The 25,316-nt window shown below is 42.2% G+C and overlaps 1 protein-coding gene across 5 annotated transcripts in view; it reads left to right on the top strand.

Annotated features, from left to right (window-relative positions):
* The window catches only part of MIDEAS (mitotic deacetylase associated SANT domain protein), a 144,184-nt gene extending 130,425 nt beyond the window's left edge, over nucleotides 1–13,759 (top strand). For 4 of the 5 annotated variants that reach the window (XM_077261335.1, XM_077261320.1, XM_077261328.1 and 1 more), the window contains 10 exons: nucleotides 863–1,199; nucleotides 1,573–1,633; nucleotides 3,652–3,779; nucleotides 4,668–4,774; nucleotides 5,300–5,375; nucleotides 5,511–5,599; nucleotides 6,734–6,886; nucleotides 8,860–9,015; nucleotides 10,047–10,225; nucleotides 12,564–13,759. In XM_077261335.1, the coding sequence (XP_077117450.1) occupies nucleotides 863–1,199; nucleotides 1,573–1,633; nucleotides 3,652–3,779; nucleotides 4,668–4,774; nucleotides 5,300–5,375; nucleotides 5,511–5,599; nucleotides 6,734–6,886; nucleotides 8,860–9,015; nucleotides 10,047–10,225; nucleotides 12,564–12,798 (1,521 nt within the window). In that variant the 3' untranslated portion in view covers nucleotides 12,799–13,759. The remainder of the gene's footprint in view (nucleotides 1–862; nucleotides 1,200–1,572; nucleotides 1,634–3,651; nucleotides 3,780–4,667; nucleotides 4,775–5,299; nucleotides 5,376–5,510; nucleotides 5,600–6,733; nucleotides 6,887–8,859; nucleotides 9,016–10,046; nucleotides 10,226–12,563) is intronic. The other variant, XM_077261342.1, reaches the window with a different exon arrangement.
* The last annotated feature ends 11,557 nt before the right edge of the window (nucleotides 13,760–25,316 follow it).

Here is a 25,316-nt window from a genome sequence, read left to right as displayed (position 1 = left end):
CGAATGTATAAAGTCAGCCTAAGGACTTATGCTCATTGCCATATTAGACATTTGAAAACGTTATGGCTTGCTCCATTTTATTTCCAGGGATAAATATGGTGCCTCACATGGTGTGCCTATAGATCCATCATATAAATCCACAATATCTGTGTGCCAGTGAGGGTCTGTGGATGTGGCATTGCCATGTGGATGATTCCTTACTCTTGGGGTATGTGCGTACAACCGTTTTCTCTCTATCCAAGAAAAACTATTTTTTTTTTTTTGATCCGACACTTGGATCAAAATTGGACGTGTCTCCAGTTTTGTTTTTTTTTTCTCAGACCACTAGGTCAGAGCAAAAAGTCTGAAATGTGCACAGCCATGTAGAATATCATGGGTACAAGTGCTATCCATGTAAACCAGGATGGGACTCGTCCGATGTAAACAGTCATGTGCACGAGCATTTGACGAGGCTATACATGGTGCGATGCAGCCATTGAGCTGACCATTGGGTACCGTGGTCAGTGAATTTTCAAAATATTACAGATTACTTTTCCAAAAAGCTGACACACGAAGGCTCCAAGAATAGGCAAGTGCTTTGTCAACTATCAATGATGAGACCGGTGGCTTTCTATTGCTGATTTGCCTGGCCCAGGTTACATGCATGTTGCAATATTAAGTTCTAACTGATAAAATATTATTTGCGGAAAGGGCCAAGTCATTGTTGGATGAAGGTGGCTTTACATAGAAGTCACGTTTATTGATGGCCTTTAGATGTTTGATATGAAAAGCAGGAATGCTGCCATTTGCGGTGTACATTTTTATAATTTCACAGCAAAATTAATTTGCAATGTTCTGACACCTTATATTCACCACTCTGCAGAACAATCAGACTGCTTCGTTGTCAGAAACTACTTCCCGGAAGCCCAAACAGCGACCAAGGCCTGAACCATTATTCATCCCTCCCAAGTCTGGCACCTTTGTTGTTCCAGTTTACACCCACATAACTCCATATCAAAGCCACCTTCGCTCTCCGGTCCGAGTTCCTGAGCATGTTGGTGACAAAAACTTTGAGTTGCCTCCTTATACGCCGCCTCCAATCCTCAGCCCTGTGCGTGAGGGCTCCGGACTTTACTTCAATGCCATCATATCTGCGAACACACATTCGATGCCTCCACCTATTACACCAAAAAGCAGCACAAGAACCCTGCTAAGATCTAGTAAGTGAATTATTTTTGGATTTTCATAGCTAATTTTTGTGTTTTTTGTTTCCAAATGTGGCAGAACTGTATAAATTTTCCATGATTTCCAAAGGGTCCAGTACACATGGACCAGGTTTTCTGTTAAATTGGCTTCTTGTTCTTGGGTGTAGTATTTCAGCTCAATGTAATGCTGTAATTCCAGACCCAAACAGAATAAAAATTAAAAAAATAACTTTTTTTTTTGTCATCTCCCTATGTAACCCATTTTGTAATGTTTTAAAAGCCTTGTTTGTAATCTTGTAAAACCCATTTAAGTTGTTTATTTATGGTATATTTGCGTCAGCACATGGAACACCTATGTTTTGCACCTAAATTGTATTTATTTTTGCAGATAGTGGAGAGGATATGCCACCTTTACTGACAGCAGAGGCAACGCCTGTTAGTCTTGAACCGTAAGTCTGCATATAGTTGCTTGGTTCAGGTTTTCTTGTTATAGATGAACTATGTAGAAGTGTATACTGTTCATTTTGCTGAGCTGAGTAAAACATAGTTTATATTTTTTCATTTGTTGCCGAGATATTAACTTCCTAAAGTTTAGGTTATAATTTATGATCAGCCCAAGCAGGTATTACCAGAGATTTGTCTCTGGAGGTGTGTACTTCTTCCCCTGCATGAGGCTGACCAATCATAAGCAGGCTGCATCATGCAGGAGAGAAAATGACACGCCCCCTCTCCTCACTGATTTCTACAGCTACTGTTTCAGAAATACAGCAAGAGCTGAGTTAGGTATCATAACAAATCCTATCCGATTTCAAGTATTTATGATTGTAATGGTTTTTGTAAAAGAAATTGCACTTATGCACAATATATTATGTGCACAGACCAAGAAAACTTTGATAGTACACATTTACATATAGTAATATGTGTCTAACACATTCATATATCACTGACACCTTATTCAGCAGCCACGATTGTATAGTATTAGGATTGAAACCTCACACATTTTAAGCTGCAGTAAAAGAATTTTACATGCTGAAACCAGGTGGAAACCATGTAGACATGTCTGCTTCTTTCACAGTCGTCTATATTGTCCCAGGTGGTGACCATGTGGAATCCAGTATACACGGCCCATTTCTTTTACAGTGTTATATTATTTGTGCTCCTTCATCCAGTATGTGAAGGGGGCAGGATCCCTTTTATACATTGCTTAACAGACCTCTACACTTCATTTTTCATACAAGTACAAATAACCCTAAAAATTAGGAACACATGGTGACAGACACTAAGGCATTTTCTTTCTTCTTTGTGGTATTTGCTGGCTTTTTTTTCTTTGCATCTGATTCTTCAAAAGTGGTATATGAAGTTTGCGCAAAGATAATTTTTTTTTTTTGTTTTTTTTGCATTGATTGACAAATGTTTAAATTGTATAATTCCATATGGTTTCAGACCTATAAATGAGAAATGGAACTCTTGCTCACCCTCTTGGGCCCAGAACTGCTTCTCAGCCATTTCACCAGTCTTTGTTGACGGGTTGCAGTTGTGCCATCATGTCTACTGCTCAAGTGAGTGCTGCAGCCAATCGCTGTGCTTGGCAGTGTGTGCAATCTACATCGGCACAATTTCTGAGCCTAGTGGTTGGTTGCTGTAGTAGTCACTTAGGCTACAGCAATGACGTCATGTCTACAGCCCATCAACAAAGTCTGTAGTGCCGTCAGCGAATATCTGTTCCATTTGATTGTTTGTTTTAGGTCTGCAACCTTATGGAATAATACAATTTTCAGACCATTCCATTCAAAATGGTTCCACTTAATTTTTTCATACTAATGGAAATATGCATAGAAGCTGAGATATATATATATATATATATATATATATATATATATATATATATATATATATATATATATATATATATATACACACACACACACATATATATACATGTGTGTGCGTGAAGGTCTGTTGTTTTTTTCCATTTCTCATCTATTTTTTTTTTTAATAATTAAAAAATATTCCTGAATTCTTACAATTATAACACTCAGGCCAATTAGCCTTATAATATGCTGATGTAATTATCACAGGCAGGATTATAGTGAAAGTATCATCAGGACAATAGGTGGTTGTTAAAACTCTCCTCCTCCCACCCCATCCCTGCACAAGGACCTCTGCATAGGTTTCGGATCATGCTTACAACAATCTCCCATACACGTTGTTAATCATCTCCGGGTTTCTATGGTCCATGTGGCTGTTGTAAATATCTGAATGTTGCTATAAAGGTAGCAGGATGGCTGTCCCCATAATTCTGTATAGAAAAGAGATAACATTTTTTTTTTACGAAATAAGTGGTTAGCAAAAAGTATAATTGCCAGGATCTGATTTTCCTTAATATAGTTGATACATTTACAGTTAATGACATATTAATGTTGATGTGTTGTAAAAGTATTAAGTTGAATCCGGTTTTCCTTTTTAGGCGCATTAACATTGGGGCACGGTTCCAGGCAGATATTCCGGATCTCATAGACAGGAGTTTGGCATTTGCTGACAAGCATAAAGCAGACGTGGTTTGGTGTCCCTGGGATGATTTGGAGAATAAGCAAGGTGGGCAAAAGCTTATTTAAAAGTATACAAAATGTAAGCACAAGCCTTCTGTATGACCGTATCCTGCTACATATAGCATGCATGACTAACATGACACAGCTGCAGGGAATTCAAACCGTGTTTGTGAAGTTTAAGGGATGGTTTACACAGGGCAGGTTTTCCGTTTGTTTAATTAAGACGTCATGCTGCTCCCAAATTAAAGACCCTGATTCCAGCAATGTGTCACTTACTGGACTGCTTTGTGCAGTTTTTATAAAATTCCTGTTTTCTCTGCTGTAGATGTAGCCATGCTCAGAATGCTGAGCTGTATGTAACCCCGCCCACACCACTGATTGGCAGCCTCCTGTGTACACTATTAGCAAGCTGCCAATCAGTGGTGAGGGGCAGGGTTACATAGCTAGACTGCCTGTCATATGACACCTAGTCCCGCAGTGATCATCACCTGCCGATAAAATACTGATTATACTGAAACTACAGCACGCAGCCTAGTTAGTGACACATCCCTGGAATCTATGCTCCTACATTATCCTGCTCTGAGATTATATAGCAAAAATCTGTTGACAATTTCCCTTTTTAAAGACCCGGCCTCCTGAAGACGACATGTCATACTACCTCAGTGAAAGTTGTTTTTTTTCCCCATGTTTTGAATTGTATTACATTAAGAATAGTAGGAAAGTCAAAGCAAAAAACAGAAAAAAATAATTACTATTTACTAATAAAAAAATTGTGCAATCAGAGAATGCATGGTAGATAGTTGTGATCACTGCTCTTCTGTGTATATTTGCAGCATATAGCTGATTCTAGTCTATGTATAAGCCGTCTATGGTCTACAGAAATGATGGCAGCGGCCTATACTATTGTTCCTAATGGTTCCTGTTTTCCCATCAGCAGTTGAGCAGTTGCTGACAGCCGCCTGTTCCAGTATCTTGCCAGGTGGTGGCACCAATCAGGAGCTAGCACTTCATTATCTTCACGAGTCTAGGGGGAATATTTTGGTAAGTCTGTTCTCCGTCATAATACAAAAATTAAATATTTTGCCTAATGAATGAATAAACCAGATCATAATTTTGAAATAATGTCTTCAAGAGTGAAAAGTCTAAAAATGTGGCAAAAAAAAAAGAAATTCAAGTAAGATATATACGGTAGTTTTATGTGTCAATAGGGTAATTATTACTGATGAGCGAATGTGCTGTTATAAGGTGTTATCTCGGCATGCTCAGGTGCTAATTGAGTGTCTTGGGCGTGCTCGAATAATATGTTTGAGTCCCTGCGGCTGCATGTCTCGCAGCTGTTTGACCAATGCAACACATGCAGGGATTGTCTAACAAACAGGCAGTCCCTGCATCTGTTGTGGCTGTCGACCAGCCATGAGACATGCAGCCGTGGGGACTTGAATATATTTTTCGAGCACAGCGAAGTCATTAGAATAACACCTTATCCCAGCACGTTCGCTCATCACTAGTAATTCGGATTTGATTGCTTTATCTTACATTTCATTCTTATGTCCCTTTTCGTTACAGGCCGCTCTTACCAAGCTGCTATTGATAAAGCCAAAAAGGCACAAAGGCCATCACTTGGCAAACTATCATTACTCTGGTAAGGAGAAAGAAGTGTCTGCGTTAAGCAGTTGGTCTTTGTGGCAAATCGCCTGTTACATTTATTTTTGCTATTGTTACAACCATTCAGTCTGTTGACCCACATTATTATATAACTGCTTTTTGTTCTGTCCAGGTTCAGACAGGTGGTCTGTAAATGAGAAGAGACTTTTCAACAAGGGAATGGCCATTTACAAGAAAGACTTTCTGCTGGTTCAGAAATTGGTAAGGCTGCAAATTGTTCCCCCATATAAAAAAAAAAGTGCATATGTATAATACTAATAAATAAATATACCGTATATACTGGCGTAGCTGGAATCTGATGTGCAGCGGTGCAAAATTGTTGGTCAGATTTATTGGCCATCAGTGTTATAGACCCCATACAGACGTGGTCACCCCCCAATAAATTTAATATCTCTCAGCCTTCCTGATATAATGACCGACATACTGGGCCAATTCCTGGTATAATGTTCCCAATCTCTATGTCCCTTCCTAGTATAATGTCCCCATCCTGGGCCCATTCCTGGTATAATGTCCCCCATATCTAGCCATTTTCAGCAAAAATGTTCCTTGTTCCATTCCAACACATTAAATAAATAAATAAATAAATATATATATATATATATATATATATATATATATATATATTTCTTGCCATCTTCTGCTCCCACGACGGGCGGCATCTTCTATAGCTGACTTCAGCTTGCTTGACACGGCGTATGATGTCACTGCCATGATCCACCCCGGAGAGTGATGCTGATGTCAGCTGCCGCCCTCTGGCCGGTGGCATGTGTTGCAGTGCAGGCAGCCAGCGGGTCTTTGTGCTGCAATACGTTTCAGCTGAATGTGTATCCTCAGGTGCACGTTGAGCTGAAATGAGCACTAGTGTCGCCCTCCCATTAATTAAAATTTAGCTTTAGTGTCCTTAAGCACACAAAGTTACCGAGACCTGATCGTCTGATCTGATTCTTAATACATATTCGGTGTTCTAAATAATAATTATTGGGCATCCAATTTTTTTTTTTTTTTTTTTTTTTTTTTTTTTTTTTATCTTTTTGCTGCCCTGTACATTAGACTCTGCAGCAAAATTGTACTCCTGGTATGATGATTGAACCCTATATGCTTCTGAATTTTGGATTACCCACTATTGGGTAGGTTGTTAAAATCAGAAAAAACTTATTGCTACCGAGGTGACTTTGTCGACTAAACTCCCTAAATATCCTGGTGTCTGTGGAGTTGAGATCCTTCACATAATGTGGAAACATTTAGTAATAATCCAGAGACTAAACCATACTCATGCAGAATACATTCACTACTTGTCTATACATGAACTAACCAAATCTGATGTGGATATTCCAGATTAAAACCAAAACTGTGGCTCAGTGTGTAGAGTTTTACTACACCTACAAGAAGCAAGTGAAGATAGGACGCAACGGCATGCTGATATTCGGAGATGTAGAGGTGTTGGCTGATGAGAAAAACCCCAGAGAGGACTCTGAAATTGATATTAAGGTATTTATCTAAGTAATGGATGCTTCAGTAAAAAATGTTGATGGTGGAAAATCTTAAAATTCAGACTTTAAAATTGAAATGTGGTCAATTATTTTTTCCCCAAGTTCTGTTGTCCTGACAAACATTAGACTTTTGGGGCGTTGTTGGAGAACTTTGAAAGGTGCCAGTTTGGATAAATCATTTTTGTGAGAAGGATTCCCCAATAATGAAGTGATCAATCTATCCTCCAGCCATCTTTTTTAGGACCTGACAATCAAAGGTTTAGTTTTGTTGTAGAGACACCAATGGGGAAAAGTATCATGTAAAGCGCCATGGAATAGCGGTAAATGGCGCTATGACAATAAATAATAATAATTATACTGAAATCCCCTTTTAAAGTGAACCTCTGGTAGAAGGAATCACACACCAGCAATGTGATTGCAGCCATTGGTGTTTCACTCTGAAACGTTGCAGCATTTCAAAGACCACATATGATGGTTGAGGACCATGCGACTAGGATGACTAGTTAAGAAGCCCGTTCCTGGTAGCTTCATTCCGCCTCGCTTTTCTAGATTGACAGGTCTTTCCCGATGAGCGAGTATAAGGAGAGATCGGTCAGTTTAGAGCAGTGTTTCCCAAACTCCAGTCCTCACGGACCCCACAGGTCATGTTTTCAGGATTTCCATAGTGTTGCACAGGTGAGAGAATTCCTGAGGGCTTGATGAAACTTCCATCTCAAATCCTGAGAACATGACCCGTGGGGTCCATGAGGACTGAAGTTTGGGAAACACTGGTTTAGAGGATGGGGCAGAGAGTAGCCCCTGGGGATCTGACTGGTACAAGTTTGTTAGAAACTCATACTCCCCAGCATGAGTATGTTTTCTTTAAAACAATGTTCCATTTCGGAGTCAAACTTGGCTGCAATAATGTCGCCAGTCTCTGATTTATGCTGCCAGTAGTTCAGCCAACATGACTCTTCTGTAAGGTTCTCTTCTCAGTGATGGCCTCTTACCTTGGGAATGGAGATCTTACAACCTCGCTTGCCAAGCGTTGTAAATCCCGTCCCCTTGGGTGGGCTCCAGGTGCATGTTGCGTGCCAAGTGCTGCATGTGGTTTGTGCCTGCGTAGAGGAGTCCGTGTCTGTCAGATTACTCTGTGTGAAGGCCAGGAGCTCCTCTTACACATCTGCTCTCTGTCATGTTGCTCTTCGCTAATGCCAGGCTGGTGTTAATCGCTGGAAGTTCTGAAAAGTCTGAGTAGTCCTGTAATGTCTGAGAAATCTTTAGAGAAGAAATGCCAATGTCAAACTGTCTCCTCTAAGCGGCAAAAAAAGCCACACATCTAAAAGTCACACTACTTTTGTGTCGTGATTTTCCCAGCACCGCTTTTGTGATCGCAAAGTAATAAAATGGCCTTGCACAAAAAACAGAGTTGTTGGAAGCTGTGCTCCATTAAATAGAACCTGTCAGCAGGATTTAGCCCTATAAACTAAAGGCACATCCATAATCGCGCTGTAATGCTGATTAATCTTATACCTGATGTGAAGGGACCCGCTCTGTGGCTGATGAATACGCACCTTGTGAAGTTTTCATAAAATGACGTTTTGTGTGCTTTGGGGCAGGACGTGGAGGCAGGGTCTTCTTCTGGGTCTCCGCCCCCCATCAGTCGCCTCTGCTTCTTGTACAGGTTTTTGATTATTAAAAAAAAACACAAAGCCTACACGTTTTGAGAGACCTGATTGCTCTTATTAATTAGTCAAACCACTCGAAACATGTCGGTATTGTGCCCATTTTTAAATAAGGAAGATTTTATTGAAATACTCTCTTGGCTAGACTAAGAACATATAATGCTATGATAAGGAGGTTGGTGCGAACGAGAGAATTCCACTATCGGGTGCGGTCTTCTTGGCCCGTCCACTAGGAAAACCATAGTGTATCACATTTGCCTTCATACCTAACTACAACCTTTTGTGTTTTTTCTTTTTTAAATGACAGAGTTCTCAGCGACTTGGACCAGGCATTCCTCCCCAAAACACGGAAGGCAATGACGCAAAAGTGGAAAATAATGTGCATGCTGCAATGGAAGAAGAGGAGGAAAAGAAAATTTCTTCCCAAACTAAAGTTACACAAACTTTACAAGCTAGTGAAATTGTAAGAACTCTCAAGATTTACTGGAGGAGGGGTACTTCAATCACAGCCATTTGTGTATTCGTAGGAAATGTTTTAAATATTTTAAGAGGTGGGGGTCCAAGATATCTCATGAGTTAAAAGTCTGCGGTCAATCTATATAACAGCAGATTTGTGAATCCTCACATAAGCACACTGCGCATTGTAAGGATTTTACGACTTTGGTGATAATGTAATACAAGTATGCAATTTGCACACTTCCAGCCACATTCCGACTAGACTTTGTCCGGACTCTCTCAATACACTTGCATTGAGCGGACCTGTCACGTCTAGTCCGCATGTGACCCCAAGTATGTAAATCACATACTTGCGATCATGTGCCTGCTATTTGTGGACATCGGGGAATCTTTGCAGGCGGGACAATATGAGGATTCACAAGTTTGCAGTCACACAGAGCGACTGCAGACTTGTAACCAAAGGCCAGACAACCCCTTTAAGGCTACACTATTTTACTACTATTTGGAGTGTGGTGCAAATATCTATTGCTGTAACCCTAGCTACATAACATTGGATTTTGTAGCTACGCAAAAGACATATCATCTCGCATGTCTTCTGCAAGATTGTATGATGATAGAATACTAACTATGCGTTGCCCAGCTGTCAAAGTTTTGGAAAAAGTATGATCCAAAAATAATCAGGTTAATCCTCCAAGCAAAATGAATTGGATTTCTGCCTGGTGTGATGGAAATGTAGCAAGTAGAAGGTAATATGGAGGGTATGTTCAGATCTGATAAACGTGGAAATTCTTCATAATTTTTCCTTTTTTAAAGGTCTAAATTCGTAGGCTGGTTAGTGATGACATTTAATACATTGCTACATTGTTTAAATTGTTTTCTACGTATTAAGACCAGGACTTTGTGTCACTGTGACATTTATAGGATGATGGGGTACAATAGATTCTTGCGAGATGATGATCCATTTTATTCTTACTGACTGCAAAAAAAAAACTAAGCTTAAGCTATTCATAAGGATAATGTTTGTCTACTTTCTCTCAGTCAAACGATACACTCATCTTAAGAAATCAAGACCCCGACAGCTCATTAACAGTAAAGATCCCCAAGCCAAGGGGGCGAAGACCAAAAGCGAGTATTCCTGGAGATGATGCAAAAAAAGCTGAGAATGCAAGCAAGCCTCCAGCACAAGAAGGCACTTTCCCATGTAAAAAATGTGGCAGGTGGGTAGCAAGCGATGTTGTATTGCATGATTCTAAAGTAACAAAAACTCTTAAGAGTAATAGTTGTCCAATTCTGGATGACTCTTGTCCATGCAGATCCATTAGATTTTATCTAACGCCTCCCCTCTACATATACCCGTTGGGATGTGTCTCCAATTGACAGGTATCATGCGTTCCTTTATTTATAAGAACATGCCATTTTCGTGATGCCTGTCGATCTCACAAGTGTAGAGATGTGATATGAGTGGTCTGGACAACCCCTTTTAGGTTTGTTGCATTGACTTTTTTTTATAGATACGTCTTCAGTTCAATTTTTAAAGGGATTCTTCCAAAGAAAACGAGATTTCTCCTAGTTATAACCATTCGTTAATGGCCAGACATCTCTGTAGGTTTTTAAAACTGCTATTAATATAGTAATAAGGAGACCGTCAGCTCACAAAGAAACAGGATCCGATACAGTATAGTCAGTAGGCAGGAAAAAGAAAAAAATCCAGTACTGTTGTGTAGGAAAAATTAAAATTTTATTGGTACAAAAAATTCCATAAGTGTTAGCACATGCAAGGAGGAACAATAAGTGACCCGTTACGAACAGAAATTTATTTTTCTGTTCGAAGCGAGTCCGTTTTTGTTCCTCCTTGCATGTGCTAACCGTTTTATGGAATTTTTGTACCAATAAAAACTAATTTTAATTTTTCCTATACAGCAGTGCTGGATTTTTTTCCTTTTCCTGCTATTAATATGGCCCCCAACTATTTAACATCTACTATGTTTGGACCATGCCCATTCCTGGACCACATCTAATCAATAGCTGCATGGTGGTGGATAAAGTTTTTAAAAACGGGCAAAAAAAACCCCACTTGCGTATGGACAACTTTGGATATACAACATCTGTAAGGTGTTTGTATGTTTTCCCCTTTTGCGTTTGTTTCCTCTCACATTCCAAAGACATACTGATAGGGAATATAGATTGTGAGCCCCAATGGGGACAGTGATGATAATGACTGTAAAGCGCTGTGGAATTAATGGCGTAATATAAAGTAGTAACATAAATACTGCAGCAGTAACATGATATTATGTCACTAGACTAGTGGAGGACACTGTTGAAAGTGGGGCCAGTCTGGGAGGAAAGCAAGATAGATATTGAAATATATATTATTGAGGGAAAAAGAAATATAAACCTACATAGCCCTGTTCCAAATAATGATTTCCCTCTAAAACTAATAACTGGTTGGGCCACCCTTAGAAGCAACAACTGCAGTGAAGCGTTTGCGATAACTGGCAATGAGTCTTTTAAAACGCTCTGGAGGAATTTTGACCCACTCATCTTTGCAGAATTGTTGTAATTCAGCCACATTGGACGGTTTCAGAGTATGAATCGCCTTTTTAAGGTCATGCACAGCATCTCAATCTGATTAAGGTCAGGACTTTGAGTATGCCATTCCAAAGTCTTAATTGTGTTTTTCTTCAGCCATTCAGAGGTGGACTTACTGGTGTGCTTTGGATCATTGTCCTGCTGCATAATCCAAGTGCGCTTCAGCTTGAGGTCACTAACAGAAGGCCGGACATTGTCCTTCAGGATTTTTTGGTAGACAGCAGAATTCATGGTTCCATTTACCACAGCAAGTCTTCCAGGTCCTGAAGCAGCAAAACAGCCCTAGACCATCACACTACCACCACCATATTTTACTGTTGGTATCATGTTCCTTTTCTGAAAAGCTGTGTAACTTCTCCGCCAGATGGAATGAGACATACACCTTCCATAAAGTTCAACTTTTGGCTCGACAGTCCACAGAGTATTGTCCCAAAAGTCTTGGGGATCATCAAGATTTTTTTGGCAAAAGTGAGACGAGCCTTTATGTTTCTATTGCTCAGCAGTGGTTTTCGTCTTGGAACTCTGACATCCAGGCCAGTTTTGTCCAGTCTCTTTATTATGGTGGAGTCATGAACATTGACCTCACCTGAGGCAATTGAGGCCTTTAGTTCTTTGGATGTTGTTCTGGGGTCTTTTGTGACCTGTTGGGTGAGTTGTCCCTGTGCTCTTGGGGTAATTTTGGTCGGCCATCAACTCCACCAATGTTCCATGTTTTCACAATTTGTGCATAATGGCTCTCATTGTAGTTCGCTGGAGTCCCAAAGCTTCTGAAAAGGCTTTATAACCTTTTCCACACTGATAGATCTCCGTTACGTTGTTTCCCATTTGTTTCAGAATTTCTTTGGATTGCAGCATGTTGTCTAGCTTTTAAGGATCTTTTTGTCTACTTCACTTTTTGGGACCTATTGATATTAGATACTACACAACAAATTTCAATACTTTACTTTCTTTTTTTTTTCCTTCCAGGGTCTTCACTAAAGTAAAAAGCCGCAGTGCACACATGAAGAGTCATGCGGAACAGGAAAAAAAAGCAGCAGCCCAGAAGCAGAGCGAGGCGGCAGCAGCGGCTGCCGCAAGAGCAGCTTTACATGCGCAATCCCGTCAGCCAGAGAGCAGTGACAGTGGGAGCAGCAGTGACAGCGGGAGCATCACTAGCAGCAGCAGTGAGAGCTGTGACAGTTCAGATGATGGCGAGATATAACTGGAGCGCTCCGCTGGCGCAGTGAGGCTGGAACCTCGCGTCTTTCCCTTCACCTTCTTCCTTCCTACACTTTTTTTTTTCTTTTTTTTTGTAAATGAATGTTGCAATATCTGCAAGGATCAAATTGCCGAACAGTTTAACAAGGACTCTGGACTTTTTATCTTCTTAAATTAACTATTTATTTGGTTTATTTGGTCTACATTGTATCATGTGTTTTTGGAAAGTAAACACAGATTTTCTATCCTATCCCTGTTCCTGTAAAGATAAGTTACATAAAGGAAGAAAAAAATTGCAAGCCATGACTTGACTTTTTTCCTTTTGAAAGCTGCAAAAAAAAAAGAGACTTCTTGAAGAAACATTTCTGTTGAGGACCTTGCTTGGTATCACGTCACTGTGTAAAGTGCAATCTATTCAGTTGTATTTTTATTTAGTAGCATTCACTGTTTAGCAATGTGAAATTTTTGCACAAACCCAAGAGTGCGCTACTACAAAAGTTTGACATTTTTATTTTACGAGCACCAGTATATGTCACTATGGTAAAACAAAAGGGCTATTTAGACAAGAGTGAAAGTGCAACATTGTTTAGATACTACCCTGATGTTTGTTGCAGTGCACCCCGAATTGTCTTACAGGGACATCCTCATCAATCGTCATCTGGGATCAGCCTGACATTATGGCTCTTTCTTCACTGCAGCATAATTGCAAAGTTGTTGGAAGTGGCCAGGCAGGATCTGTGTGATCAAGTGTGCCTTGTAGCCCTCTGCCTGAGGAGCACGTTAGAGGCAGCCATTGTATTGGCTAATCGTATAATGCAGCCTGTCAATATAAAAAAAAAAACTAAAACGCGTGGGAGGATAGATTGATCCACCCTTCCAGTCTGAGGCATGGCTTATTTCCGAAACCTAGAAAGACTATTGTGTATCTAGTCCTTTTTGGGAACCGGTTAAAGAAAATTGAAACTTTGAAATAAAAAAATATATATCATTTAATTTTTTTTTTTTTTGTATATGCGTGTCCTTTTCTGGTACTGTTTGAAATACAATTCTGAGAGCGGCATGATGTTGTAATTCCGGTCCCTACAGGACTAGATGTCTCATGCCTGCACCTCTGACCGTTGGCAGCTTTCTGTCAATATACAGTGTACACAGGAAGCTGCCAGTCAGTGGGGATGGCGGGGTTAAACAGGGCTAAGCATTCAGCACTCTGCTAGATCTGCAGCAGAGAAAACTGTGATAGTTTACTGGGGCAGTTGTTATACAAAGTGACACATTGCTGAAATCAGGCTTTCTGTCCCATATGATGCTGCTCTCAGATTACATAGCAAAAAAAAAGCTGCTCACAGATTCCCTTTTAAAGTAAAAAAAACAAACAAAAAAAAACACAATCTTCAACTATTGGTCAATTTTACTCACAATCTCTCTTGCGCTATTATTTCTCTTGTCAATGACGTTATACATGGACACTGTCCAATCGGTGCCGAAAGTGTCAGTGTAGGGGTATAAAGTGTGTATATAAAAAGGAGGGGGAAAAAAAAGGGAATCCAAGTACTTTGTTGTCTAATATATTGATACATTAAAGGGCCGGAATTCCAGAGGCATGGAACAGTTCTAAGAAAGAATACCCCAAAAATATTATAAAGAGAGAAATTATTTTTTAATTTTTTTTTTTTTTTTTTTTGGGGGGGGGGGGGACGTTAAAAGGGACACGTACCTTTTAACGCCTTATCCCCCCAAATTAACAAAATAATAATTTTGGATTTTTGGGCCATAAAAACTGATGTTATTGGTCCAAGGGCTTGCATTTGGATGCCCTTATAGTGGCTGCCTCCACAGAGTTTACATGGCATGTGCTGTACAATGCAGCAAGATAACCTTGTAATATTACGCGATGCACTTATTATAACTTGGTTTGTGTTGAAGAATGTGTGAAATTACTTTACAGCACAACCTTACACAGAAGAGTCCTATATTTTTTAACAATTTATGATAAAATCTCTATAGCTCTATAATGGACAGAAAAAGATGATGTATATACACTATATGTACAAAGTTACATTTACTCTGTTTTGTAAAAGTGTAATCTTTATATACTTCACAGACAATCTGTACGTGTTGATACTTTTTTGGAGAGAGTGATTGACACTTGATATAATGACTGCCTTTTTTTTTTTAATTGATGTATTCATTGTAAATGCATGAACTCAAAATTTGGTAATAATGGTGATCTATAAAATGCAGTATTTTAATAATTCTAGTCTGTTTATAATTATCAGGGAAGCTGTATTGCGATTTTCCACTTTTCCATAGCCTAGGAACTCTAAAAAAAAGAAAAAAAACCCTCTGTGAACAATTGCCTGTTTTTTGAAAATAAATTTTTGGAGCACATTGATTTTAAAATTTTCCTCTTCAAAAAAACTTAAAACTCTGGGAAACCGCTTCCTATTCAGATCCTTTTTGATATTCATTATTTTTTTTTTCCTAACATTTTGTAAGGATTTGTGCAAATTACCGTACATCTTTTTCAAGTTGATTTTGCCTGGAATCCAAGTGCAAAAATGTGCAAAAAAAAAAAAAAAAAAAAAGCTGAAAAGAATGATCATGTATATGAACGGTCATAACGACTTGCACTCTGCACGTTCTGACTTTTTTTTTTTTTTTTTATTATTTCCACTTCTTTTAACCTCTTCAGGTTTCGAAAGCCATGACATGGCTGCAAGATGTGACCTCTCCATTCTTCAGGTGGCTCCGCTTGGAAGCTGCCACTATCTTACATATGAAATAATAATAATAAAAAAAAAATGCGACAAAAGATGTCAGACTGCCGATGTCTTCTGTTCGAAAAACTATGCAGGTACGCCAGCTTCTAAGGCTACGTTCACATTTGCGGTCAGCGCCGCAGCGTCGGGCGCCGCAGCGGCGCCGCATGCGTCATGCGCCCCTATATTTAACATGGGGGCGCATGGACATGCGTTGTGCTGCGTTTTGCGCCGCATGGCCGCAAGCGTTGGACGCAAGAAACGCTTCAAGTTGCATTTTTTTTGCGTCCAACTTTCGGCCAAAAAGGACGCATGCGGCGCAAAACGCAGCGTTTTAGCGTGCGTTTTGCCGCGTTTTTGTTTGCGTTGTGCGCTGCGGCGCCGACGCTGCGGCGCACAACGCAAATGTGAACGTAGCCTAACAGATGTTGTTTACACAATACCCTACCACGCCTGATAGGGAGAAGTCCATGTCGCGTCTTCAAGGGGGATCCTGATAGAATTGGTAGGAACTGTCAAATCAAAAGGCTGCCAAAACCTCATTCAATCCCGCTTTAGGAAAAGAACAAAAAATCTCCAAAAACTTCCCCAAAATATCCTTTCCTGAAGCAGTTTCTTCTTTAAAAAGTGTTTGAACCCGTCCAAAGCTCCATGTGAACATAGCCTAAGGAGACTGGTTGTTAATTATTTTTTTTTTTTTTTCATTTTGCCAGGGAGATCTTTAACATGTTGTAAACTGGTATATATTTACCCACCCTCACATGTCACTTCATAAGAGGCATGCTTGTCATTTAGGGCTGCAATGTATTCTGCAAGTAAGAGCCAGTCTGGGACTTCTGCCGCATGATGGCGCACACAATGTGGATTAATGTTTATGTTGTTTGGTGTATTCTACATAGACGCTGACTGCTTTCACCAATTCCCTGATAATAAGGTGATCACTGAGCGCCCTGCTACTGGGAATCTCTGCAGTATGTGGTCAGTATCCCTGCAGTGCCACCCAGGTAAAAGGAAGTAATACACAGTAAAGGCTAAGCAAACAGTTGTGAGCTGTTCATAGCCTGGGAACCTTTTGGGATATTGGCCCCTTTTCCCTGATTATTAACATCAGCCCCAAGCTGTGGGCTTTCCCTCTGCTGGTTATGAATATTATGCTGGAGCCCAAGTCAATTTTAAATTTTTTTTTATTGTACACAGTGAGTGCTAAATACAACTCCCATGATTGTCGCCTGGTGGTGCTGATCTCAGGTAGACCAAGCAACAATGATGAGAGCTGTTGGCACCTACATGGATATGGCTGTAATCCCGGAGCAAGTGTCTGATTCAGCTGTGTGGTTCGGGCAGCATAAAATCAGGTTCACTTGGCAGCATACTTAAATCGGCAATCTTTTTTTTTTTTTTTTGTTTTTTTTTTGTTTCACTATATGATATCGGAAAGATTCAGTTGCACAGCATGACCATTGCAATGGTAAACATACAGAGCCCAGCGAGTACCTATTCGAAGTGACAGAACCTGTGCAACATATTGTGTAGTTGCCTTGATAAATTATACAGCCCAGTGTGCCGCTGTGTCTTTTATACCCGATGCCAGATGGGGTAGCAGATTGTAACTGGAGGAACACATTAAGGGTATGGGCACACAACATCTTTTTCTCAGGTGGATTTCCTCCGAAACTCTCCAAAAAAAGCAATATGTTTTTATACCGCTTTGCATAGGTTGTCTTTTGAGCATCTTCAGGAGGCTTCTGCTCACATTCAGTCCGCAAAACGGAGCAGCAGAATAAATCGACACTGGGTCAGTATTAGGAGCAGGAGAAAATATTCCATTCTTTAAATTAAAAAAAAAGGGTCCCTGCAACAGATCGCTTTTATATCAATTTATGAACATACGGAAATATGTTGATTACTTTTGACATCAGATACGTCCTCCCTAAAACATGCACCTGTTCTGTGTTTTGCCTGTGTGAGTTGGAGATTATGACCCTGTATACTGTGTGTTACATGAATACAATCTATTTGTTTTATAATTATTTTTATATGGCTACAATATAAAAAACTAAATTGTTAATTATCTCCTCAAATTGAGCATTTTGTCTTTTGTAGACTTAATCCAATGTGTTCTGCGGTGATGTAACTATGGTTACATATTCTCTACAGATTTCCTGTAATTAAAAATCTTTTCATAATTGCCAACCCTATTTCTACGGACACTGTGTTCCTCATAGATAAATTAATGTCTGTTGTACGATGTGGGACATCATGTTAGCGGCTGATCATTCATCATTGTCGAGGACCACCCCAAAATCTACCTGTCCATTATTAAAAGACTTTTTTTCTCCTTCGCCACATTGGGGGACACAGGACCGTGGGTGTATGCTGCTGCCACTAGGAGGCTGACACTAAGTGAATACAAAAAAGGATTGGCTCCTCCTCTGCAGTATACACCACCCACTGGCTCCGGACAGAACCAGTTCATGCTTAGTGTCCGTAGGAGGCACACTGGGGTCTGCTATTCAGACCATACTTTATTTTATTTTTATTTTTTAAATTTTTTAAACCTTTTTCCATGAGGAAGTCTGGGGCGACGGACCCTTTCAAGGGGCCGATCTCCCCCAAACAACAACAGGCGAGCACGGCGAGTGTCGCCTCCCCGTATCCTCTCCTGCGATGTGGGATGCCATGCCTGAGCTACACTAGGGGCGACAGTTCCCTTCAGGGCGCCGATCTCCCCGCACCAGCAACAGACGGGAACATGGAGTGATGCCTCTATGTGTACCCCCTTCTGAGCCAGGCTACAGCCGGACACAGCCCTGTGAAATCCTAGGGGAGCGAACCCTTAGGATAAAACATAGGCTCCCCTCCCCATGGCATCCGTGCTGCTCCCACTGCACCACCACCTATGGAACAGCGATGCTGCAGGGAGCTGGGCAGTCCCTCTCCACCTCCCCCTCAAATGGGGATGGTGGATTGAGAGTTCCTGCACCATCCGTGTCACAGTCCTAGCCTGCATGCAGAGTGGCAGCTCTGCCCATCACCTCCAGGCTTCCGGCGGTTTCTATCTGGGGGGCTCCTGAGCGCGTCGCGGGCCCAGTCGCCCTTTCCGGCCGTGCACCGCTAATTTAGTCCCTGGCTTCAGCCCTTGCTAGGCAGCAAGCTGGTAATCCCGCCCACAATAGTGCGTCACTCCGGCGGTACTGCCCTCCTACCTGGCGCTTCTCGCACGCTGCGAGAAGCGCCTTTCCTGATCTCGGTGGCCATATTTAGCCACCCTACAAGTTCCCAGCTCCCAGCAGTGCCCTTTTGGGACCGACGCTGCACGGCTTGGGGACAAAGCTCTCTGGGACACAGGACCTGGGTAAGTGCTCTGCCACAGTACCCACAGGCTCTCCTCTTCCTTTTCCTCAAAGTGCTCAGCTGCACAAATTAGTTTTCTTGCAGTATTTGGGGGTTAACAGGGATACAGCATGGCGAGGAACTGGCGAGCGGACTCTGCATCCAAAATGTCCTTAACATCCCTTCCCTATCTCAGCAGTCGCTTATTCGGAGAAAAGCTAAACCAACTGATTTTGGATGCTAGAGGCAGAGAGTTAGAAACCCTATCCGCCGTCAGCTGCAGACACGTTTTCTGTTCTTTCGCAGCAATTATGGGTGGTCCTCAACGGCTAGTTCCCCCTGTTCGGGGCGTTCCTCTCACAGGGACAAGATTCCACAGACCTTGCACAAACTCAACCACTCGTGGAAGGGCCACCCCAAGCAGTCCAGATCTAGGGGATCCAGACCCCTCAGATCCTCGACTAAATGACTCGCAACATTGCCCGGAGGACACTAGCAAGAGTATAGGCAGCCACCTACTCCTGTTTTGCCATGTCTGGCTCGCAGTCATTCGCAAAGAGTGGGTCAGAGATCTGGTGTCCTTTGGGTACAAAATAGAATTTTCTTCCCCCCCATACAACCCGATTCTTTGTTTCCCGTCCCCCCGAAGCAGGAACGCGGGCTTGGGCCTTTTACCAAGCCATCGAGTCACTCCGCCGAGACGGGGTCATTACCCCGGTCTCAGACAACAAAAGGTTGCATAGGTTCTATTGAAATCTGTCCACGGTACCAAAGAATGATGTTGCAGTCAGACCCATCTTGGACTTAAAACTTCTAAACAAATTTGTCAGAGTCCGGTATTTCAGGATGGAGTCCCTCCATTCTGTCATCTCCTCGATGAAGCAAGGGGAGTTCCTATCTTCCATAGACATTAGGGATGCGTATCTTCACATCCCAATTTTCCCTCCTCACCAATTCTTTGCTTTGCTGTTCACGGAAAACATTTTCAGTTCACAGCCTTACCCTTCGGCCTCGCCACTGACCCCAGGGTATTCACAAAGGTCATGGCGGCTGTAATGGCCATTCTACACTCTCGGTGTTTATTCGTCCTACCTTATCTAGATGACCTACTGATCAAAGGGCCATCTTTCCAAGCCTGCGAGGAATGCGTCCTCATTTCTTTGGATACCCTTTCTTGGCTAGGCTGGTTAATCAACCTAAACAAGTCTTCTCCCAATCCAGTTCAGCAGATTTCCTTCCTGGAAATGCCAAGGTACCCGAGTTTATGGCCCAATCCCGGGATCCTAGAGCCATCGGGGTGGACAAGCTGGTCCTTCCCTTGAGTCGCTTCTGTCTTCCATATCTGTTTCCCCCTTACCCTTGCTTCCGAAGGTCATCAGGAAGATCAAGGTGGGGGGGTACCGGTGATTCTCATTGCTCCGGACTGGCCACGCCGAGTGTGGTACGCAGAGCTGGTCCAACTGGTAGCAGAAGTTCCTTGGCGACTTCCGGATCGACCGGATCCGTTTTCTCAGGGTCCGATTTACCACCAGAACTCGGGGGCCCTGTGTTTGATGGCTTGGCCGTTGAATCCTGTGTTCTGACCCAAGCGGGATTTTCCCGTAAGGTAGTTTCCACCATGATCAGTGCTCGAAAGCCCAAGTCGGTGTGTATCATCGGATCTGTAAAATCTTCTTCCAATGGTGCAGAAGCAGAGGTTGTCCTCTGCTCATTTTCAACATTCCCACCATTTTAGAATTTCTTCAGTCCGCTCTGGACTTGGGCCTAGCACCGAGCTCCCTGAAAGGGCAGGTCTCGGCCTTGTCCGTCCTGTTGCAGCGTAAGATCGTTTCCAAACCCTAAGTGAGAACGTTCTTTCAGGGAGTCTCCCACGTGGGACCTACCTATAGAGTGCCTCTAGATGCCTGGGACCTTAATATGGTCCTAGGTGTCCTACAAGGGTCTCCCTTCGAGCCGTTGGAGGACATCTCCCTATCTCTCCTTTCATGGAAGGTTGCCTTCCTTGTCACGCTTATTTAAATCAGAAGAGTCTCGGAGTTGGCTGCTCTTTCCTGTTGAGCTCCCTTTCTGGTTTTTCACCGTGACAAGACCGTCCTCAGACCGTCCCCGTCTTTCCTTCCTAAGGTGGTGTCTTTTCACCTTAACGAGGATATTGTGCTTCCCTCGTTTTGTCCTGCTCCAGTTCACCGGGTGGAGAAGGCTCTTCACTCCTTGGATCTTGTGAGGGCTCTTAGGAAGTACGTATCTAGGACGGCATCTTTCCACCAGATGGATGCCCTGTTCGTGCTCCCGGTGGGACACCGGAACGGATTGGCCACTTCTAAGTTGACAATAGCCAGATGGATTCGGTCGGCTATTCAAGAAGCTTACTGCGTCAGTGGCAAGCTGATTCCATCGGGGATCAAGGCACACTCCACTCAGTCGGTAGGTGATTCACTGGCCATTCGGCATCAAGCATCTGTGGAGCAGGTTTGCAAAGCTGCGACCTGGTCTAGCCTGCACACTATCTCAAAACACTATAATGTCCATACTCGGGCATCAGCAGATGCGAGCCTGGGTAGAAGTACACTACCGTTCAAAAGTTTAGGGTCACTTAAAAATTTCCTTATTTTTTAAAGAAAAACAGTTTTTTCCAATGAAGCTAACATTAAATGATTCAGAAATACACTCTATACATTGTTAATGTGGTAAATGACTATTCTAGCTGCAAACGTCTGGTTTCTAATGCAATATCTTCATAGGTGTATAGAGGCCCATTTCCAACAACCATCACTCCAGTGTTCTTATGGTACTTTGTGTTTGCTGTGTAAGGTTGGTTTCAGACTTGCGTTCCTGCACGCTGCGGATGGCAGCGTACTTACTCCTTGCTTCCTCTGTGAAGCTCCGCCTACTGCGTCCAGCATTTCCCTGCACACCGATCTTTAACATTGGGTACGCAGGGACATGCGTTGTGTCGGCATGCAGCGATTTGAGGTGTGCGGCGCCCGCACGGAAACGCAAAATTTTCCGTGCGGGTGCCGCACACTTCAAATCGCCGCATGCGGACACATCCGCATACAACGCATGTCCCTGCGTACCCAATGTTAAAGATAGGTATGCAGGGAAACGCTGGACGCAGTAGGCGGAGCCTCACAGGTCGTCAACTGGCAGCTTCAATAAATAGTACATGCAAAACGCCAGTGTCAACGTCTACAGTGAAGAAGCGATTCCGGGATGCTGGCCTTCAGGGCCGAGTGGCAAAGAAAAAGCCATATCTGAGACTGGCTAATAAAAGAAAAAGATTAATATGGGCAAAAGAACACATACATTAGACAGAGGAAGATTGGAAAAAAGTGTTATGGACAGACAAATCCAAGTTTGAGGTGTTTGGATCACACAGAAGAACCTTTGTTAAATGCAGAACACTTGAAAAGATGCTGGAAGAGTGCCTGACGCCATCTGTCAAGCATGGTGGAGGTAATGTGATGGTCTGGGGTTGCTTTGGTGCTGGTAAAGTGGGAGATTTGTACAAGGTAAAAGGGATTTTGATTAAGGAACATCACTCCATTTTCCAACGTCATGCCATACCCTGTGGACAGTGCTTGATTGGAGCAAATTTCATCCAACAGGACAATGACCCAAAGCACACCTCCAAATTATGCAAGAACTATTTAGGGAAGAAGCAGGCAGCTGGTATTCTATCTGTAATGGAGTGGCCAGCGAAGTCACCAGATCTCAACCCTATTGATCTGTTGTCAGAGCAGCTTTGACTGTATGGTACGCAAAAAGTGCCCATCAAGCCAAACCAACTTGTGGGAGTGGCTTCTGGATGCATGGGGTGAAATTTCTCCAGATTACATCAGCAAATTAACTGCTAGAATGCCAAATGTCTGCAATGCTGTAATTGCTGCAAAGAGAGCATTCTTTGACCAAAGCAGCTTGAAGGAGAAAATGTATTATTTAAAATAAAAATCTTTTTTTCGAACCTTGTCAATGTCTGGACTAGATTTTAAATTCATTTGACAACTCATTTGATTAATAAAAGTATGAGTTTTCATAGAAAACACAAAATTGGGTGACCCTAAACTTTTGAATGGTAGTGTATCTTGCAGGCACCGGTAGCGCATCTTTAGACAGCAGGTGCCTTGAGTTTACTCTGTTATGTTGTCGTTTCCCACCCAGGGACTGCTTTGGGACATCCCACGGTCCTGTGTCCCCCAATGTGGCAAAGGAGAAATACGGATTTTTGTGTACTCACCATAAAATCCTTTTCTCCAAGCCACTCATTGGGAGACACAGCACCCACCCTTTTGGCCTGTTGCCTATAATGAGTGTTATAGTTTTGACATGTAACTACTGTTAATTTTTGTTAATCTCCTACTGCTTGGTCACTGAACTGGTTCTAGCCGGAGCCAGTGGGTGGTGTATACTGTAGAGGAGGAGCTAACCCTTTTTTGTTTTCACTTAGTGTCAACCTCCTAGTGGCAGCAGCATACACCCACGGTCCTGTGTTCCCCAATGAGTGGCTCGGAGAAAAAGATTTTATGGTAAGTACACAAAAATCCCTATTTTTTGCATTAAACATCCTAGTCCTCAGAGTATCAGTGAGGGCCCCAGAGATCTAGGGCCGGTTCCTCATCCCTCGCATTGTAATGGTTAAGTATACGTGCTGCAACTTTATGGAAGTTACAGTAACAATTCGGAGCTTGTGGCTGGTTTTCCTAAATGGGTTGCATAAGGATATAAAATTGATGCCCTAATGTTTGAATAGGTTCTCAATAAAAGATCTGTGGGGGGCCAATATCCAGCCCCCCACTGATCAGCTTTTACTAATTGAGGAAGATGGATGTAATTAGAGCTGCACTGCTCTAAGCGATTCATTGTGTAGCAGTCATTGCTGGGTACTGCAGAACAGTCCAATTTGCAGCTAGTGCATCAATCCGCTTTATTCCCTACCTAGTGAAACCCTCAGAAGCATAATTGATGTCTGTTCACTGCTGCTGATAATAGTGACATGGCAGCACAGAAAAGACAGACATCTATCAAGCCCATGGGAGCGACACTAGGCGGCAAGTCCGTAAACTTTTCAGGAAAATACCTGCCCTCTGTGCCCTTGGAGCCTCATTTTACATATTCTGATTTTGTGAAAAGCACCTATATATCATCAAGAAGTTAATTTATTTCAGTTCAATACAAAAAGTGAAACTCATATATAGTCATTACAAACACAATGATCTATTTCGAGTGTTTATTTCTGTTAATGTTGATGATTATAGCTTACAGCCAATGAAAACCCAAGTCATCTCACTAAATTAGAATAATTAACAAAAAACACCTGCAAAGGCTTCCTAAGCGTTTAAAAAGGTCCCTTAGTTCAGTAGGCTCCACAATCACGGGGAAGACTGCTGATTTGACAGATGCCCAGAAGGCAGTCATTAACACACTCCACAAGGGGGGTAAGCCACAAAAGGTCATTGCTAAAGAAGCTGGCTGTTCACAGAGTGCTGTATCCAAGCATATTAACGGAAAGTTGAGTGGAAGGAAATGTGTGGTAGAAAAGTGCACGGGCAACCGGGATAACCGCAGCCTTGAAAAGATTGTTAAGAAAAGGCCATTCAAAAATTTGGGGGAGATTCACAAGGAGTGGACTGTTGCTGGAGTCACTGCTTCACGAGCCACCACACACAGACTATCCAGGACATGGGCTACATGTGTTGCATTCCTTGTGTCAAGCCACTCCCGACCAATAGACAATGCCAGAAGTGTCTTAACTGGGCCAAGGAGAAAAAGAACGGGACTGTTGTCAGTGGTCCAAGGTGTTGTTTTCAGATGAAAGTAAATTTTGCATTTCATTTGGAAATCAAGGTCCAGAGTCTGGAGGAAGAGTGGAGAGGCACAATCCAAGCTGCTTGAGGTCTAGTGTGAAGTTTCCACAATCAGTGATGGTTTCAGGAGCCATGTCCTCTGCTGGTGTAGGTACACTGTGTATTATCAATACCAAAGTCAGCACAGCTGTCTACCAGGAGACTTTAGAGCACTTCATTCTTCCCTCTGCTGACAAGTTTTCTGGAGATGGAAATTTCATTCTCCAGCAGGACTTGGCACCTGTCCACACTTCCAAAAGTACCAATACCTGGTTTAAAAACAACAGTATCACTGTGCCTGATTGGCCAGCAAACTCTCCTGATCTTAACCCCATATGGGGTATTGTCAAGAGGAAGATGAGACCCCAGACCCAACAATGCAGATGAGCTGAAGGCTGCTATCAAAGCAACCTGGGCTTCCATAACACGCCACATTGATTCAGTAATTGATGCAAAAGGAGCCTCGACCAAGCACTGAGTGCATTTACTGAACATACATTTCTGCACGCCAACATTTTGGATTCTAAAATCATTTTTGAAGCTGGTGTTATAAAGTATTCTAATTTACTGAGATCATGACTTTTGGG

Source organism: Ranitomeya variabilis, chromosome 1, assembly GCF_051348905.1.
Source record: "Ranitomeya variabilis isolate aRanVar5 chromosome 1, aRanVar5.hap1, whole genome shotgun sequence".
In the NCBI taxonomy this organism is placed as follows: domain Eukaryota; kingdom Metazoa; phylum Chordata; class Amphibia; order Anura; family Dendrobatidae; genus Ranitomeya; species Ranitomeya variabilis.
This window is presented reverse-complemented; position numbering and strand designations above follow the sequence as displayed.